Below are 18,962 nucleotides of genomic sequence, written 5' to 3' on the forward strand. Positions count from 1 at the left end.
TCATCCCAACGTGATTATCGGCCGATAGTGATCGGTAGCCGATCAATCGGAGCAATATATATATATATATATATATATATATAGACACACACACATACATACGGGATATATATATATATATATATATATATAATATTACACACACATACATGCTTTTAGATGTGATTGGCAATGCTTCATGAGCTGTTAAGTACATAGTCTTGTACCTTTGTCTTTTTTTATCAAAGTTTGTAATGTTGTGATTCACCTCGCTGGTTTGTGCATTGGCTCAAATCCCTATGGGAAAATTAATGGGGAAAATACTTTCACAAACACGGCTGCTGAAATGTGGGCAGCACTGTCGCACTCTATTGCAACTGTGAGGATCAGTCAGGCCTTTTGTATGGTTAAAGTGAGGAGTACTATTCGAGTGGTGCACATGAGTGACTATTAGTAAAGTGTTTCAAAACAGTCACTTATGAGGCTGTGATGACAGTTAGGAGGCTTTTTTAGAGGGCAGCCGTCTAGGTAGCCAGTAGACAGTTAGGGAGCTTTTGGAACAGAGCTATAGAGACACTTTTTTAAAACACATTTACACACACAAACAAACTGATAGACAGACCTAAAGACAGGTCAGAAGGAGCAGCTGACAAAAAGGAGACAACTAAGATCAGACCAAAGCGAAGAATAAGCTTCCCACAGAGAGCTACGACTCAAGAGATGACTTTGTAATTCCCCTGATTCTGAGAGAACCAGACAGTCCTTCATTTCCCATTCCTTTCATCCTGTCCTCTGAATAGCTCTCTTCTGACAGAACCGCTCGCCTTAGCATTTATCTTAAGAGTTACTGCACAGTTCTGCACGCTATGATCAAGATATGAGCTAAAATCAGATTTCCTTAGTATACAGATGACAAGCCTGACATGATTACCCATAAGGCGGTGCACAAAAGGCAACATCAGACATGCATACTGATGAGAACAAACAGTCTTCAGCATCTAGACTGATAAGAGCACAAGAGAAACCTTGATTTATGAAGGTTAACGTGATAAAAAAAAAAAAACACCATATTAAACCCATCATTTCATATTGCCACAGAAACACATGATGATGGTTTCTACTACTACATGAACTCAAAACATTGGCAGGTTAGAACTGAAAGACACACAAAGCAAAAGCAAAGACTGAGTAACAAAGAATGGGACACTGCACAAACAGAAATAACAGGATAAGAACATATTAGACTGAATTAAATAAGATTAAAGCAATAAAACATTAACTGTGGTAAAAACACATGGCCTTGCATGATTTATTTCTTTAGTAAAAATAACAATTTGATAATATTCCAATGCCAAATTATTATTAGTGATACTACTACTAATAATAATAATAAAAACTATTATTATTTTTATTATAATATTTAATAATTGTTATTGATAACAATAGGTAATTACATTAATATAATTAAATAAATGTTATCAATCATTCGTATTCCAAGGTTGCAACACACTGTGTTTTAAAGCAAGGCCGTTTTGAAATTCACATCTAGGTAAGCTAGTATAGCATTAGCATTGTGAGAGAAAGCAAGGAGAAGGAGCAGGGCGGAGCAGAAGGGGGCGGAGTCCTTGGTGACGAGTGTGACTTACTCAAACGTTTACACACGGCCATGCAGTACTCCTCGGAGTCGAAATTGTTGCCTATGAACAAGCCTTTAGTATAAAAACATGAACTTCACTGCAAAATATTCAGATACCTACAAACACCTAAGTTTGAGAGTGTAGGGAAATTATTTAATTACATGCTTCACGGCTAGCGAGAACTGCTGAGCTCTACCATAATTTTGTTTCCATGGCAACAGCGACTTCTCTGATTGGTACATTCATCTTTATCAGGATTCTGCGTAATGCAATTTTGGCTATAGCATGCAGATTTTTAAAACATTAAGTTTAAAATCACACTGACATGTGGCTTTAACAGAGTCACAATCTTTTCTTGCAAGGTATACATTACTGATAAAATAAACTATATTTCTCTATGGAAAAAATGAATGAGATTTTTATTTCTGGACCCCGGCTGTTGCGCTATATAGGATGTATAGACAATGCCAAACAATAAAATGTATACTTATTTTCAGAACTAATGTAAAAAATCAATAATTGTAAACCTCTATAGTGAACAGGACCAGAAATATGCATCAATGAATCACTGTGACAGTAAGGAAATAAATGAAGAAAACGGTGTGATACCGACCTTCCAGTTCCTGCAGAGTTTTGTCACCATCCTGGCTTTCAGGGATGTCAGCTTTCTCTTTCTTCACATCCTTTTCCTCACTGTCTCGGTCATCCTCTTCCACAGCTAACACAGGAGGGGAGGCGCAGTTAGAGCCTCCAGCCACCGGGGGCAGCTATCAGTAATGCCCTTCAACTATAGAGCGCAACAATGACCGCACACTTTTTTTAGCGGCCTTGGGTCCAGAATATCTTTCCCATTTACTTTCTCCATAGACTTTGCACCTAGAACGTTCATTGAGGAATGACTAAAGGCGACAACTATAACTATATTAACATCCACGCGAGTTTGTTATAGTCAGGTGGATTCTGATTAGCTATTTGCACTTTTATCATTTATCAGCTGGAAACAATTGTTCTGTAAGTGATTCCAACAATATTTTTCCTCTGGTATCATTATATTTGTGGTGTGGACTTCCCTATTCTCAATTTAGAACAATTATTAACTTTTTAGTTATAGTTGTCATTATAGTTATCATTCTTGGTATGAACGAGTAGGGCTGGGTATCTATCAAAATTTTTCGATATCGATACCGATACCGATACCTTGACTCCTCCTGCTCCTCCTCTTCAGCTGTGTCCTCTGGAGTGGGCGGCTCGTTGGCAACAGAATCACTAAAAACAGGATAAAAAGACAGAATAAACAAGATTTAGAAGTAATGTTACATTTTTCTGACCTTTTTGCCTTTTTTATTCAAACAGAGTCCCAATCTACACCCTACTCAACATTTCAAATAGTATTACTGCAAAAGTGCCCTTTTAAAAAAGTAACTATATTAAAGCTCTTTAAAATGACAATTTGAATTTATGAGCAGCTTGAACATTTTTTGCAATTTAGCCTTTTTTTGATCCATAGGAGAAAGTGAGTCATTCTTGGAATAAAATGAGAGAAAATGACATGGTTATTATTGTTAAATTAAACCCATAAAAAAAGGTAACATTTCTCATTTTGGTACTAAATACTACTAAAATAACTCAAATTAAATAAACTAATTCAAAACTATATATAGACATTAAAGAAATAATAACAAAAAAAATGACAAAAGCACACAACAAAAATAATAAAAACTTTAAAATGAATAAAAACTAATAACAATTAAAAATAAAATAAAATCTAATTCAAAACATCAAAAACTATTATAGTATATAAATGATACTAAAGTAAATGACATTTTTTATTTTTAGGTGAACTACATACAAAGAACATATTAGAGTAATTCAGAAAAAAAAAAGGCAAGAGGAGACATGATAAAAATGACATAAGCACAGTAAGATGAGAGGGAAGGAGAACATGGGAAACAGAGGGAGAGGAGGAGCACAGGTTGGAGGTTTTATGATTTATGGAAGTGAATCAAGCAGCTGTAAGAGGTCAAAGGCATGGCACTCGAAAATATCCAGATGGTCAACCTAATTTATCCAACACATACACTCACACAGTGTACGCTCTCACACACAATGTTTCAGCTACTACTCCTCAAAGCGTGATAAGATACGACAGCTCAGTCACACCAATACATCATCCTTTGATAAGCGTGCCGGAGCGTTTGCTCTGAGGAGGTTATGGAGGCTGTGCCTCTGCCAAAAATTTGGATGAGTAAATAATTGACAATACAAAAATGATGACCTGCCGCTTTTTGGCAATCACTAAGTTAGATTTAATTACAGATCAACCTCCACACCTGATGATCTGAAATGTTTCTTTAACACCAAATCAGCATATCAGAATGATTTCTGAAGGATCATGTGACACTGAAGACTGGTGTAATGATGCTTCAAATAGAAAACAGGCATTTTAAATTGTGGTAAAAGTTCACTGTATTTTTGATCAAATAAATGCAGCCTTGGCGAGCACAAGAGACCTTAAACATTTGAACAATAGTGCATACATATAAATAGACATTAAAATAGTTTCATTTCGTTCTATAGGATTTCTTAAAACTGCTCTAAACCTTTGGAGCCAATTAAAACTGATCGGAGATACAAAAAACGCCTAAAAAATCAAATGACAAAACACACAACCTTGGCCTTGTGTGGCAAAGTTTCAATGCAATTTATCTGTGAACATAAAAATTATAATAATGTTTTCTTGTTGATGGTGTACGGTAAATTGTGTTAAATTAATTTAATTGGAATTGTGGTAAATTATTATGCCTTTAATTCTGAAACCACAAACCTCACAGTGAACTAAAGGCCCGTTTACACTAAAACCAATAACAATAAAGATAACTATACATTAGCATCGACACCAACGCACAAAAATCTTCTGCTTATTATAAGCATGCGCTAAAGTTAAAGGGTTAGTTCACCCAAAAATGAAAATTCTGTCATTAATTACTCACCCTCGTGTTGTTCGAAACCATCCCGTGTCGTTATCCCTGTAGTTGTGGTGTAGACTCTGCTACTCTTTTATATTTAGAATGATTTTTAAAACTATCTTTATCCTCATCATTATAATCATCGTCCTTGGTGTAAACAGGCCCTACGACTCCTTTCAGAAGATCATATGTATGCACTACATTACCTCTCCTCTACTGCTTCATCATCCTCATCCTCAACGACAGGCTCCTCCACCTCCTCGTCTTCATCCTCATCATCTAGCTCTATAGAAGGTGAAGCAGGAGGTGCGGGCTCTTCAGGACGAGTAGACGGGCAGCAGACGTAGTCAGTGCCGTGGAACTTATCGATGCCACAGGGCAGCAGCATGCTGTAGCTGTGCAGGACCATGTTCCCCTTAGAGCAGGTCTAGAGAGAGATAGAGACAGAGAGAGTCAAGAAATCCCATTCAATTAGAGCAAATGTGCTCTGAAAGGCCAGTCTGCTGTGTAAGAACAGCCCGAAGAAATTCAGCAGAGCGCTTAAATGTCTGTCCCGGGATCAGTAGAGTCAGCGCACGGAGATGCTATCATGGAGTATGCACACACTGAGAACGAATGACGGCAGCTCGGGGTGATTTACAGAACCAACACATATTGTGACCATGTACACACTCGGTTGTGTCCTCTTCGACATGTTCAACCCTATTCTGTACACAGAGTTCACAGCATTCTGCATATTCATTCACGAGGAAGGCAGTGACGAGAATACATGTCTGGGACGCAAGAGTAGGTTCAAAAACTCAAAGCTAAACTGTTTATATCATATTTCATGCTGACATGTAAGGTGCCAAAACATTGCTACAGTTTTCACAATGACTTCACAGACATGATGGAGATTTTGCTGTCCTTTTTTTTTATAAAGACCGCCTTATTTTTTTTACATGTGAAACAAGCAATCATAAAGTATAGCAAAATGATGGAGCAATGCAAAAATACAGAAATAAAAATTCGACTGATTTGCAGTATACAGTTAAATAATTCAATTGATGTTTGGTCAATGGTGTGCATATATCAGCTATTTGATCTTTGAATCAGGCACAATGAATCAAAATTCAGAGTTGAAAATAAAGATTTATATTTGTTAGTTTTGAAACTCAAGATTAATATTAACTAGTTTATTAGTTTTTATTCACATTTATTCAGTTGTTCTAAAGATTATCTTTTGGTTTCACCCATCAAAATAAATGTAAAAAATGTAATAAAAAATTTAAAAAATCAATCAATCAAGTGTATTTCATTTGTGAAGTATTTAATTTCACAAGATTAGCATCACCACATGACCATTAAATACATAAACAATTTTTTATGAATTTTAAGAAAGAATGATACACTACCATTCAAAGGTTTGGTGTCAGTAAGATTATTATTATTTTTTATTAATTCCTTTATTCAGCAAGGATGCATTAAATTGGTCATGGAGCAAAAGTGACAGCAAAGACTTTTAACTGTTACAAAATAAATTTTATTACATATTACATATAAATTATTTTGTGACCTTTCTATTCATCAAATAATCCTTAAAAAAGTAGCACCATTAAATATTAAGCAGCAAAAACACTGTTTTTAACAACTATAATAAGCACCAATAATAACTGAGCAACAAAACAGCATATCAGAATTTCTGAGCATATCTGAAGCATATCAGAATTTCTGATTTCTGAAGGATCAATGTGACACTGAAGACTGGAGTAATGGCTGCTAAAAAATTTATCACAGGAGGAATAAATTAATTTTTTAATCTATTAAAATAGAAAAGGTATTTTCTATTGTAATAATTCATACTATTACTGTATTTTTTTATCAAATAAATGCACCCTTAAAATAAAGGTGAGCATAAGAGACTTCTTAAAAAATAAAAATAAAAACAACCTCACTGACCCCAAACTTTAATGGTAGTGCATAAGTGTCTTAAAATGTAGTTCTCAAAGTAAGTATCTTAAAAAATGCCTTATTATGCTGAGATTTTCCATTGATGTGCTTTGCCTGATAGAATCAAAACTTGAGGAATTTAAGCAATTTATGCAAAGGAATGCAGCTGGCACGGCCAAAACTATGAAAATGCTCTACAGAAACTCAAACTGTGGAAGATTCAAGCTGAACCGGGTTTGAGGGGGTGGACACGCCAGCAATTAGAAAAGACAGCACAGACGGCAGGGAAAAGAGTAAGAGGGTTAATAAAAAAAAGAGAGGCAGAAGCAGAGCAGCATTCATGAGTTGTGAGCAAGTGTAAAACGAAGAGTTTAACAGCAGATTTGGAGAGCAGTGCAGGTGTGTGTGAGGTGGCAGATGTCTAGAGATTAACAGTATTACAGCAGCTCAGCTTATCCAATTATCAGAGTGAAATGTGAGGACTCAAGCATTCAGCAGGAAAGACTGTGAGAGAGAATAAGCGCGAGACGCACTTGAGTTTACACTGGAAAGCCATCGATTTCAACAAGGATGGAGGATGGCCCAGATGTTCTGTCATGGTGACTTAAATATTTTTAAAATAAGTAAAATTATTAAAACTTTAAGGAATCACAGTTTTTTCCCCCATGTTTTAATTTTAACAGTCAACCTCTGTTGTGTATCAGTTTGCCAAAAACAAAAGGAACTGTTTGAATTTCATTTAATTACATTGTAAAAATCAGAACAGACAACAGAGAATTTCTGAAAAATTCATAGGGCACTATTTTAGTTAAAAAAATTTTTTATAATGTAATAAATTATTAAATTGCTAAAGTTTTATGAATATTTTATGAATCAATTGATAAGACATGCTTTTTGATTATTAAAATTTAACTAAACCATTAAAATGTAATTCAGAAAAATGTAAACCAAAACCATGGAATTTGGAAAATATAAAAAGAAATGAATTTAATTGAAATCTAATGATTTAAATTAATTAGAGACACTTTATGATTACTGAAATATAATGTAACCATTAAAACGCAATACAGAAAAATAAAAATGGAAATCGAAAATAAAATCGAATTTGGGAGAAAATAAAATAGTCCTAATTCTGTCACGGTGACCAAAAGTTGAGAGTTGTTGCAACGACATCCACTGACCAATGAGAATTTCAGAGAAGCAGGTCTAACTGTGTTTTTAGAAATTTTATTTACTGAATACCCATTTCAAACTGACTTGGCTCCTTCCTTCCTTTTGTAATCCCTATCTGTCGAATCTCATTAGTCCAAAAACTGGCTTTACAAAGCTGTGTATTAGATTTCAAATAATATAATTCCATTGTTTGCATAGCATTTTCACATTACTTGTTGCGCTGTTTCTGATTAGGCATTATTGTGCATTATGTAATCAGTGTCTGTATGTGGCGCTGGATGTTGACATCTTACCTCTTTGGCCACACCGTGCCACTGCTGATGACTCACGCACATATCCATACGCTCCTTATGGAAGAATTTACACTTCTCTGGCACCAGGAGGATGTCACTCACGAATTCCCCAACTGAAAACATAAAAACACACAGCATGCAGATTATTGGCAAAGCTGAGGCTTTAATATCATGCAGCTGGTGCAATGCAAACAGCAAAACATCTAACACCCACTTCAACAAAACAGAATTGCAAATTTAGGACAGCAAAAGACAACACAGCTCAATAATTCATCAACACATGGTCTTTTGCATTTTATAATGAGCATATTACAAATAGGGCAAGTGGCATCTGAATAGACATCTGGTCAGTACCAGGAGACAGAACAAAGATCTGGTGCACACAGACTGTCCCGTCCACAGCAGAGAGAGAGAGCGAGAGAGCGAGAGAGAGAGCGAGAATAGAGCAGGAGGTCTCATTGCACTTTTGAATGGAAACTACGTAATTCTTGCTCATATCAAATTTAACTTCTGAGTTTGAACATGGTGGTGCTAACAAACATTGCTCTGATCTGGCTCAACCAATGAAGTTTAGGGCAGGACAACCTGTTTGTCTAATCCATGGAAGATTAGGGGTGTAGAAAAACTGACACAATATTTCATTTAGGACTGCATTTGGGAAGATTTGTTTTTTTTTCTGATAAAAATTGCTACTGTGATTTTAAATGTGATTAAAAAAAACGAGTTTGCTGTGCTTGTTTGTTGGGCTGCAAAATTGTGTGATTATATCAATATGGCTATAAAATAATTGTAATAATAATAATAATAATAATATTTATTATTATTAAATAATTATAAAATGGAATATTTAAGAAAAATAACACTAATAATTAAAGAAAAAGTGCACTAAGCACTAGTAGGAATGCACTCAAATTTTGGCCAGCAAAAGAGAAAACGGACAAAAATTGTACAATTGCTCATCCTAATTGGACTTGGGTTTGAGCTTAAGTCCATATTACAATTATCATCACTAACACGTGAATAACCACTTATTTTGTATTATTTAAATTTTTTTATTTATTTACATTTTTTAAAGGTCATTTTATAGTTGCATCAAATTAAGTTTTGAAGGTCTTGAATTTTTCTTGATGCAATATATTTTTCCATCTTATTTTGATTCATTTTGATCCATTTTCACTAAACAAGAATTGATGTATAAACAAAACAAAAAAGGGAGCATGTAAACGAGTGAGTGACAGCTGAGGAGCTCAGATGCCATCAGACAGGACAGTATGGAATAGTGCGCCATATGCAGGTGAGTTGTTACAGAGCTGATTTCAGGACAGCTGGGAGGTCAATCTGACCTTTGAGCCTGAACGACAGAGAAAGAGATTGAATCCTTTAATGACCAGAAGTCTGTTCACAATAGAAGAGGATTGTGACCGTCCACAAACTGCTTATTTAGCCATTACCACAAAACAGGGCTAAGGCCAAATCAGCCTGAATCCAGAGAGCCGAGGAAAGGTGGACAGGAGAGAAAGAAAAGGCCAGTGTTTTGGAAAATGAGAGGGTTTGGAGGAAAGAACTGGAAATAGCAGAGAACATTGCAGTTGTTCGAACCAAAGCCTCTCCATGCCGTACAAACTCACACATGCACATCATGCATTTTTGCCAAAACTCGTCCTCATCGGCCCTTAGGGGCCAAACTAACTAAAGTCCTTACATAATTGAAAACAGCATCTAACCTGAATGACTCAATACATACAGTTTTACTCACACAACTCATTCAACAACTAACGCCAAACACTAACTAGGGTCATATGATTTCCTTGAGGCGGAAAACGTGGAAGGAATCACAGAATCCAGTTTGTTTAAAAAAAAAGGAATTGACTGTATAATGCAGACCGTCTTGGAATTTGCCAAATTTTGGGTGAATAAATCAAAACGTAGGGCTGTACTCTTGATCAAATGGCGATATAGACTAGTGTTTGTGAATATTAAATGTTATACAGGCCAGGGACATGTACACAAACTTCATCTCAAGAGCTGCTCTAGGAGTCAATTCACGAGTATTTCACCAATTAATTTGATAAAAACTATTGTCATATCATATACACACACAAAAACTGAAAGGTTTTCATGGTAACCCACCAAAATAAAAATTTGGTTTAACTTAAAGAAATTGTGTTATTCTACAGTAGAATGTAGTTCTCAAAGTAATAATATTATACATTTTTTAATACATTGTTAAAGTCATATGATTCAATGATTTCATTAGACATGCTGTTTGATTATTTTAACTAAACGTAATAGGGATGCACGATATTGGATTTTTGCCGTTATCCGATATGCTGATAATTTTCAACTCATTTTGGCCGATAGCCGATACAATATATAATTTTTTTAAATTTTGGTTAGTTTTTAACAAGAACTTATTTGTTAGAATTAAATAAAGAATAATAAAGTTATTTTATAATGACAGTACATTGAAGATTTGAAAATAACTATAAATAAACTATATATTAATGCCCCGATACCAAACGCCAATACCACACAGCATGTAATAAGTGCCATATTCAGACAAAGAAACACCGACAACAGACAGAAGAATGGAGTTATTAGAGATTAAATATGTCTACGAAGTATATGTATGCAATGAATATAAAACATTCAGTATTAATGCCTGTAGAGCTGATTTGCGCCAGCTGATGAGCAAAGCACGCTGAATGGATTGAGCGCGCGGCGGCGCAAATGCACGAGCTTGTCGAGTGAATATACCTTTCTCACAGACATCACTGGAAAGCATCATTTATTTTCAACCTTAGTCATACACGACTTTCTGGTGAAAGTGAAACTAACAGCCAGTGTAAATGTGCTAGTCTGTACTTGTCCCTCTCATTCTGTACCAATACAAATACGTGCACTCGTTGCGTGTGTTTTGCTTGCTTCATGAGTGTTTCTGCATTATATGAGTGGCTTTGGAAGGCCTACCAGTAAAATGTATACAAATGTGGGACCAAAAATTATTCAGACAGAGTCTGGGAAAAAAACTGAAGTTGAGGCTGAAAATCTTTTAGAGCTCATAATTTGTTTAAAAAATATAACATATTACACATTAATGAATAAATCGGTATATATAAAATTATTTAATTTAAGTGTCACGTTTGTGATTTTTTTTTGTTCATGTAAGCTTCTTTCCTTTAAATCAAAACATACTCATGATTTTATGGCATCAATTACTGCTTTATTTAATCAGAAACACAGTCTAAATATTTGTGTATTTTGCTTTCATTTTATTAGAAGTAGGCCAACAGCGCCCCCTACGGAATTAAAACTCCTTACTGAGCGGGCATTAGGACCCGGGGGAGGCTGCCGCTGCACGTGCTGTTACTGTTTACTCTATCACCGAACGCGTCATTCTGTAGGTGCATTCTCAATTTAAATGCAGCGATCCAAAACAGTGAATCTAATCATCATTCAGGCCGATAATATCGTGCATCCCTTAAATGTAATTTTAGCATTAAAGTCAAATACAGAAAAATTTTAAACCGAAAACATGTAATTTTGGGGAAAATAAAATGGATTTCATGGGGCCCTTAATTTTCTTTTAACTTTACTTTAATTTTGACTAAATTGTCAAGTTTTATTTAATTGTATTTAACCATTAAAACAGAATCCAGAAAAATTTAAATGGAAAAACAGAAGCCAGAAAAAAAAAAGGAATTTGTGAAAAACCAAACAGATTTCATAGGACCCTATCTAACTCCCAATATGAATTGCTGCATTGCTTCTAAATACCTGCTCTTGCTATTGAGATGTGTAGAGGAATGTTATGGATTCAAAACAACATGCTGTTGATCATCACAGAAAAAAAAAACTACTTCCTTTCCAGCATCTTTCCTTGTAGGGTTAAAGGGATTACTGGCTTTAAAAGTTTGTGACAGGAATCAGACAAGATTATATAGCACATCTACAGTAGTGGTTATATAATAAAAATTATAAAAGTGCATTAAATGTAGATGATTTTTGCTTGTTTTCACAAGCTGAGAGGCGTTGTTAGAGGCTAAATTATTTTCAGTGGCTATCGACAGCATGTCACAGATGCTGTCGATAAAGCTTAACTTGTATTGAACCCGGAATGTTCACAACACAATCTGCTCAGATGAAAAACCGAGTGGGTGATTCAGCAAGTGATTACATTATTTATTTTACAGCTGCAGTAGAAAAAGCAGAAAATAAGTCCTGACAGCGCTGGTAGGACTGCGTGCTGCTGCTCAACTGGAATAAACGGGGTATCGCATTGATATCATGTGAAGAGCGAGGCAGTGAGGCAGAGAAGGGCAGTATTCTACAACAAAACACACAAAACTACCAGCCAGGAAATGGAAAAATACATTGCTTACTGAATACTACAAAGTGTACACTGTATGATGCCTACTATTTTTTTTTTTTTTTTACTAAATACAATGCAAAACCATAGGCATTAACCGTGTAGTATTATACATTACATGCCATCATGTTTAATTCAGCATCATTTAACTACAATTATCTCAAAAAAAAAAATGGCTATTGTGCATTTCCAGTTTAATTTTGTATAAAAATTTTCTAATTCAGTTTAATTAAATAATTATTCAAGCAGATGCTAAAAACCATCAGATTCATGTCACTGAAATGTAAAGTCAATGCAATACATTGTGGGATACATACACAAATTACTATTACTGCTACAAACATACTACTACATACTGCATGTTATAGGACAGTGCATTTTAAAATTTTTAAATATATATAGTATACACAATATTTTGTTGCAGTAGACAACAATAAATGTTTCAAACAGTTCATTCGTGACTTCACTATGATGCAGATTTCAGCTAATTTATTTTGGAAACAAATATAGTTATTTGGCTTCTTTTTTTTTGTGGAAAGAAATCATCTCTTTTGGCAATGTGAATAAATAATGTAAAGGAGGATAAATACAGATTCCAGAACAATATGTTGTGTTGTATACTTCATGTTTTGGCATATGTAGTGGTTGAGCAAACGAGCACCTGTCCATTGACCCACAATGCCAATAACCAAAAAGCAACATTAAAGCACTTTTTTTTTTACAATTTGTGTGCAAGTCTTTTGAAGTCATGTGTAAGCTCTGTGTGAATAACAAATACAATTTTTGAATTTCACTATTCTCTGATAATAAGCAAAAATTGCTTGTTGATGCTCTGTGCTAGGTTTGAAGTCACTGATGGCAAGCGTCAACTGGTTCTCCTGATGTGTTTGAAGCAGAACAGAACAAAAATTTAAATATTCTGAATGAAGTACCTGATTTATTGTATGCAAAAGAACTGCGACAAGATTTTTCAAAATCTGGACAAAATAACAGCATACAGGTTTGGAACGATGATGATAGACAATTTTTATTGCTGGATTAATTATTCCTTTTGATGATCATTAAATATACAGTATTTGGGCCAATGAGTATGCGCTCATGTAATCCCTGATTTTCCATTTTATATTAAACAACTGTGCATGAATTTGACAGAATTTGAAACTGCAGGCTCAAGACATGATCAAAAAACTTGTTTAGATGATTCAACAAAGGCTGGAAAAAGCAGCATATTACAGTTGGTTAGAAAGAGACAAAGGGAGAAAAAAATGCTATGAAGAAAAACGACACAAAAGGATTGAGGCCAACTGCTTTCAACTTCATAGTTTATAACCCAGTTCCTCTGCTCTGTCCCAGTCCTGCATCAAAGATTTATGGCTATTACACATTAAACACAGTATAATCTCTCTAAAAACTTCTTTCCATTTTTATCTCCGTTTGTATCTATTAGAGTCTTCAGCCAGGATGGAATCTGCCCGCATCTGCGTCTGTTTTCAGAAACACTAGCATCAAATGAACCAGTGTAACCTTTGGAGAGCTGAACACTGCTGATGTTTCTGTGGAGCAGAGCTGCTGTTGATTTAGCACAATCCTCTCTGCTAAAGAGCTGTTTATCTCAGCACTACCTTGTATTGGTATCACTCAGGACTATTAAGGCTAAAGGATGAAACGGTCAGCAACTAAACAAACCCAAACAAAATACTGGAAAACGTCTGCTGACTGCCCATTACGAGTTAACATCAGCTGAATCAAGCCAGTGTTTGAAAGTAAAGAGCTAATGGTCAAATATGAGCCCTGCTCTCAGTTGACCAGAATAGCTCGGAAAACTCTTAACATTCACTCGCAGATGTAATTACTGCGGTCATATAAACCTCCTTATCATTTCGTTTGGGGAAACTAAAACTAAAAAGATCAAGGGAAGACTGACTAAAAAAAGGATAGTTCGTCCAAAAATCAATTCTGTCATTTATGTGCCTTCATGTTGATCCAACCCATATGACTTTTGTTCATCTTTGAAACCCAAATGAAGATTTTGTGAGTGATGTTTGTCCCTCCACTGAAAGTCCATTGCACAAAACATTGATGCTTAAAAATTCATAAAAACATTATGAAGGAAATCCATATGAATCTTCTGAAGAAACACAATTGCTTTACTATATTTCATGTGCTCTATGTATGTGTGCTGATCAATGTTTATATGGGATTTAAAGTCTAAATTAAATCTGTTCATCATATAAAGCATTTGAAGTATGGATTTTGTTTTTATCTCTACGAACTTTTTGAAGAATCAAGATTTTGGTGGAATGGACTTTCAATGAAGTAACTTCATTTGTGTTTCAAGATGAACGAAAGTCTTGTGGATCTGTAATGTCATATGACTTTCATGAAACAAAAAGAGAAGTTTTGAAGAATGCTCACGCTGCTTTTTTCCATACATCTCATACACTTTTGCACATGCTTTAACTTCAATATAGGGTTGTGACGGTGAGGAAATTTTTCCCACCGGTTAATCGACGTGTGACAACACTGCATACCGGTATCACCGTGGGGTGGGGGCGTTCCCTCTTTTCCTCGCTTTCCTTCGCTTTTAAATAGCTTGTAAAAGCGGCATGCGCATTTTACTTTCACTTTCAAATAGCGGCAATTCAGAGTAAAGCAATTGTTCGTTTGAATTTTCCCTCTTTTCCTCGCTTTCCTTCGCTTTTAAATAGCTTAAAAGTGCCGTGCGCATTTTACTTTCACTTTTGAATTAGCGGCAGTTTGGCGTCAATTGCTTGAATGCAACAACAAAATACAACGTCAAACTCTCTTTAGCGTATATATAAAACATAGAACTTTTATTAACAAAACAAATAAAAATACACCATGCTATAGGGCAGGCTATGCCTAATATAAAATAACAAATAACTTGCATAAAGTTTAATAGGTATACAAAACTGGAAATAAGTAAGCATGTATAATATATAACCAAATAAATAAGAAACGTAGAACGTTTATTAGCAAAATGAGTAAGAAAGCTTGGAGGCACGGCATACACCTTGATGTAAAAAAAAATAAATAAATGACAAAGTTTAAATAAAGTAAAAATCAGCAAACAATGTGGAACCAATTAAATAAGAAACGAATGTTTAAAAAAACTTCCAAAATCACCTTAGATAAAAGGCAAAAGTCAACAGGCTTTTCAAAATCCAAAATATTGCCAAACAGGCGCTTTTGCATCTCGTTTCGAAACTAAATCATCCGCGATCGTCTTGTCTGTCTCACCCCACTCTTCTGGTCAGTCAGCTCGACTCACTCTCCTCACTGGAGAAATGAAATCTGATCTGTGATGCGACTGTCGTTCAGCACGCTGCATTGAGCAGCCGCGTTCAGTTTTTAATTGTAGTGTCTGTTCTTTTACTGAACTAAATGATTTTTATTACTATAAAAAAATCTAAACGACGGTGGGGGTCGGTGACGCGGTGGGCAAGTGACGTAACCGGTGTTAACACCGGTATCACAGTCAGCACAGTCTATCGCGGCAAGCATACTTCAATGCAGAAGCAACTGAGACCAGCGAGACTCAATTGTGTTTAGTATTGAATATCAACCCTGCCAAATGGACATGCAATAATAAGCTTACAATAACACAAAACTATTGTATGGCTTTGCAAACGTATATAGTGCACACAAATGGACTACATACACATTTCATACTTTTTTGGCCCTTTTAAGAGCTTGACTGTCCCTGATCACTAGGCTATGCTTCCACTGTATTGAAAAGTGCAGCATGAACATTTCCCCTTCTTACATAATATAAATTTGGAATGACATGGCGGATGAGTTTGAGGATGAGGACCATTTTAAAAATATTTTTTAAGAGCATGCATCAGATATTTTTTAAGGGATGCAACTGCTTTGAAGTACAAACAACAATACTGCATAATCCTCAAAGACCAAGCCCAAGCATATTTACAGATTTCTCTGAGGTTTACGCTGCAGTGAGAGACAGAGACACAGACGAGCCGCCCATTTCATTGCATTACACCACCAAAAAAAAAAAAAAAAGAAATCACTCTCCCTAATTAAACTCCAGAGGCCAGAATGTTGCTCAATCATAATGAAACCTCCTCATTAATAACAGTGGTTAAACCCCAGAGGAAGCGGAGAGGTGAGAAGACAAGGTGAGCCTGAACACGAGCGAGTCTCACTGATGTACCGATTCAATTCAAGGTTACAAATGTGCTTTAAGAGAAAAAACTCCTTAAACATCAGGGGCTGCTTTTCCCGACACAGAATATATCTAGTCCTTGACTGCAACAGAAATCACCATCAACTGCAGCCAGAAACACCCACATTTTAGCGGTGTTTGTCAAGGCAAACATCAATATTACTCATATTTTGGTTAGGGTTTTGGGTTTGCATTAAGCATCAGTCCATAAATTGTCCAGCATAATTTGTGTTTCAGACATGTATGATCAAAATCACTTCAAATCCTGCAACTTTTAAGGAGAAATGTGCTGTTACTTTTCTAAGCAATCAGAGACGTGGACTGTAAATCTGCAGAAGTAAAACTACTGTATAGCAACAACCCAAAAACATCCTAGTTACTACAAAGCAACGCAGCAATTTATGTAAAAAAAAAAATCTGCTTTTGTTATGGGTTTTGCTGCAGTTTAATTTTCTCTTTTTATCTTCAGCCAATTTGCACGTTCCACGTCAGATCAATAAAACTTTTCGTTTCCATGGCGACTCATAAGTAGAGAAAGTTGTTGATGGAACAGTGTGGTGCTGCTATATGCAGACTAAAACAGCTTTAGATTCCTCCAGACCGAGAGATTCTATTGGCAAGCCGTCATTCATAGAGAAAGAGACACAGGAAGCACTGGACTGAAAGTGCATTGTCTGCCCCAACCCTGTCAATCAAACAGCAGCCGACGTCAGGTGATGCGAGTCAACAGCTGCAGCGTCAGCTCAAACACACACACACACACACACACACACAAAATAAAAATCAGCCATCTTGGAAAGCCTCCGACCGTCGGCCCATTTCACAGTCGGCTGGCAGCGCTAATGGCTTTTTTCAGCCCGCAAAGAGCCACAACTCAATCCTCTCCTACAAGAGAGGGACAAACAGAGGAGGAGATGAGGAAAAGGCACGAACAGCAGCTTGTCCTCGGAGACGCAATGAGATGAATGTTATTTTCTTACGTGGATTAGAACAATTGGAAATATGGGACTGGAATCATTTATTTTCTTGAGAAAATTAATAACAGTGGGAAGTTATTTATGCCTGGTCGAGTAAGACTCTGACTGTAGTATTTATGAATGTATTTGCATCTCTGACAGTTTATCAGGGGTTGGGTGCCATTTTTTTTTTTTTCACCAAATACACAAAATATACATTCGAAAACTACTTATCATAGAACTGTTATTTCACATTTTTCTAATTTATATACAAAATATTTAAATATAATATTATAATTGTATTATCAGCATAAAAACAGTAGTGTGAGTAATTTAAAAAAAAGACACGTATTGGAACTAACACAAGATTTACTCCCGAAATGCATTAAAAGAACATCAATTAAAAGCAATCTCAAAAAGTACAGGGATGGTAGTGCTGTTTTTGCAGTCATTTCATGGTCACAAATGTGTTGTTGATTAGTTACCTAGAAACATAATATTTCTTTAATCTTTCAAATATTTCTTATATATATTGTGACGAGCGTCCCGAAGCTGCATCAGCGTCGCCCTGGAAACGAGCGAGGAGCACCTGGCCGTCCTCATCACAGGCTGATCGGTCACAGCTGCAGCTCATCAGGCGGCGGCCACATAAGCTCCGCAAGCCCTGCCATCTGGGAGACTTCTCCATGAGACTGAGCACTAACTCGCCCTCTCATTTCTCCCACAGACAGCAGCGTGTGACCAACCAGCACCACAGGAGCACTGCACGGACCCTCTGCACTGGGAAGACGGAAGAGAGCACTCACGGCACCGGAGCACCGACCTGGACCTTTCTCCCTAGCACCCACCTCACTAATAAATCCACCCTCCGGGGTATTTCTTAAGATATCCTTGTCGTGTGATTCTTCACCCTGTTACACTGGTGGAGAATGCGGGCAAATCAGTGAAGAATCACCGACAAGCGATTTTCTTCACCTCACCGTTTTCCTTTGTTTTTGTCTCCGGGTTCTGTCACAGGCGAGCGCTCCTCCCCCAACATGGACGAAATCCTCCAGCGGCTCACCGAGGTCAGCATCCGCCAGCAGCAGATCGTCGAGCACCTCGCCACCCGTCAAGGGGAGACAGAGCAGGAGCTCGCGGTCATTCGTGCCGCCGCCGCTCAACGCTTTCCGCTGCCGGACCCCCGAGTACAGGCCGCGAAGCTGCTACCCAAGCTGACCCCTCATGGCATTGGCTGCTGGAGGGGGCTCCATTGACTGGACAGGTGGCGGAGCGCGTGGTGATCGACCGTCTCCTCCGAGCCCTTCCCCGATCTCACCGACAGGCAGTTGGGATGAGGAACCCAACCACCACCTCTGAGCTGGTGGAGGCTGTCGAGCTGGCGGATGCGGCCCAACACCGGGATGCTGGGGAGCGAGCGCCACCATTTCCCCGGAGGGTGGTCCAGGAGCGG

The 18,962-nt window shown here is 36.7% G+C and overlaps 1 protein-coding gene across 1 annotated transcript in view; it reads right to left on the minus strand.

The window, feature by feature from the left end:
- LOC107714527 (amyloid-like protein 2) overlaps positions 1–18,962 on the minus strand; it is a 91,162-nt gene that overhangs the window by 22,268 nt on the left and 49,932 nt on the right. Inside the window, exons 4-9 of the mRNA XM_016520378.1 lie at positions 7,978–8,090; positions 4,789–5,009; positions 2,802–2,882; positions 2,530–2,534; positions 2,230–2,334; positions 1,626–1,676 (exon numbers count right to left, since the gene is read on the minus strand). Coding sequence (XP_016375864.1) covers positions 1,626–1,676; positions 2,230–2,334; positions 2,530–2,534; positions 2,802–2,882; positions 4,789–5,009; positions 7,978–8,090 — 576 coding nt within the window. The remainder of the gene's footprint in view (positions 1–1,625; positions 1,677–2,229; positions 2,335–2,529; positions 2,535–2,801; positions 2,883–4,788; positions 5,010–7,977; positions 8,091–18,962) is intronic.

This window comes from Sinocyclocheilus rhinocerous, unplaced genomic scaffold, assembly GCF_001515625.1.
Source record: "Sinocyclocheilus rhinocerous isolate Xijiao unplaced genomic scaffold, SAMN03320098_v1.1 scaffold809, whole genome shotgun sequence".
Taxonomy (NCBI): Eukaryota; Metazoa; Chordata; class Actinopteri; order Cypriniformes; family Cyprinidae; genus Sinocyclocheilus; species Sinocyclocheilus rhinocerous.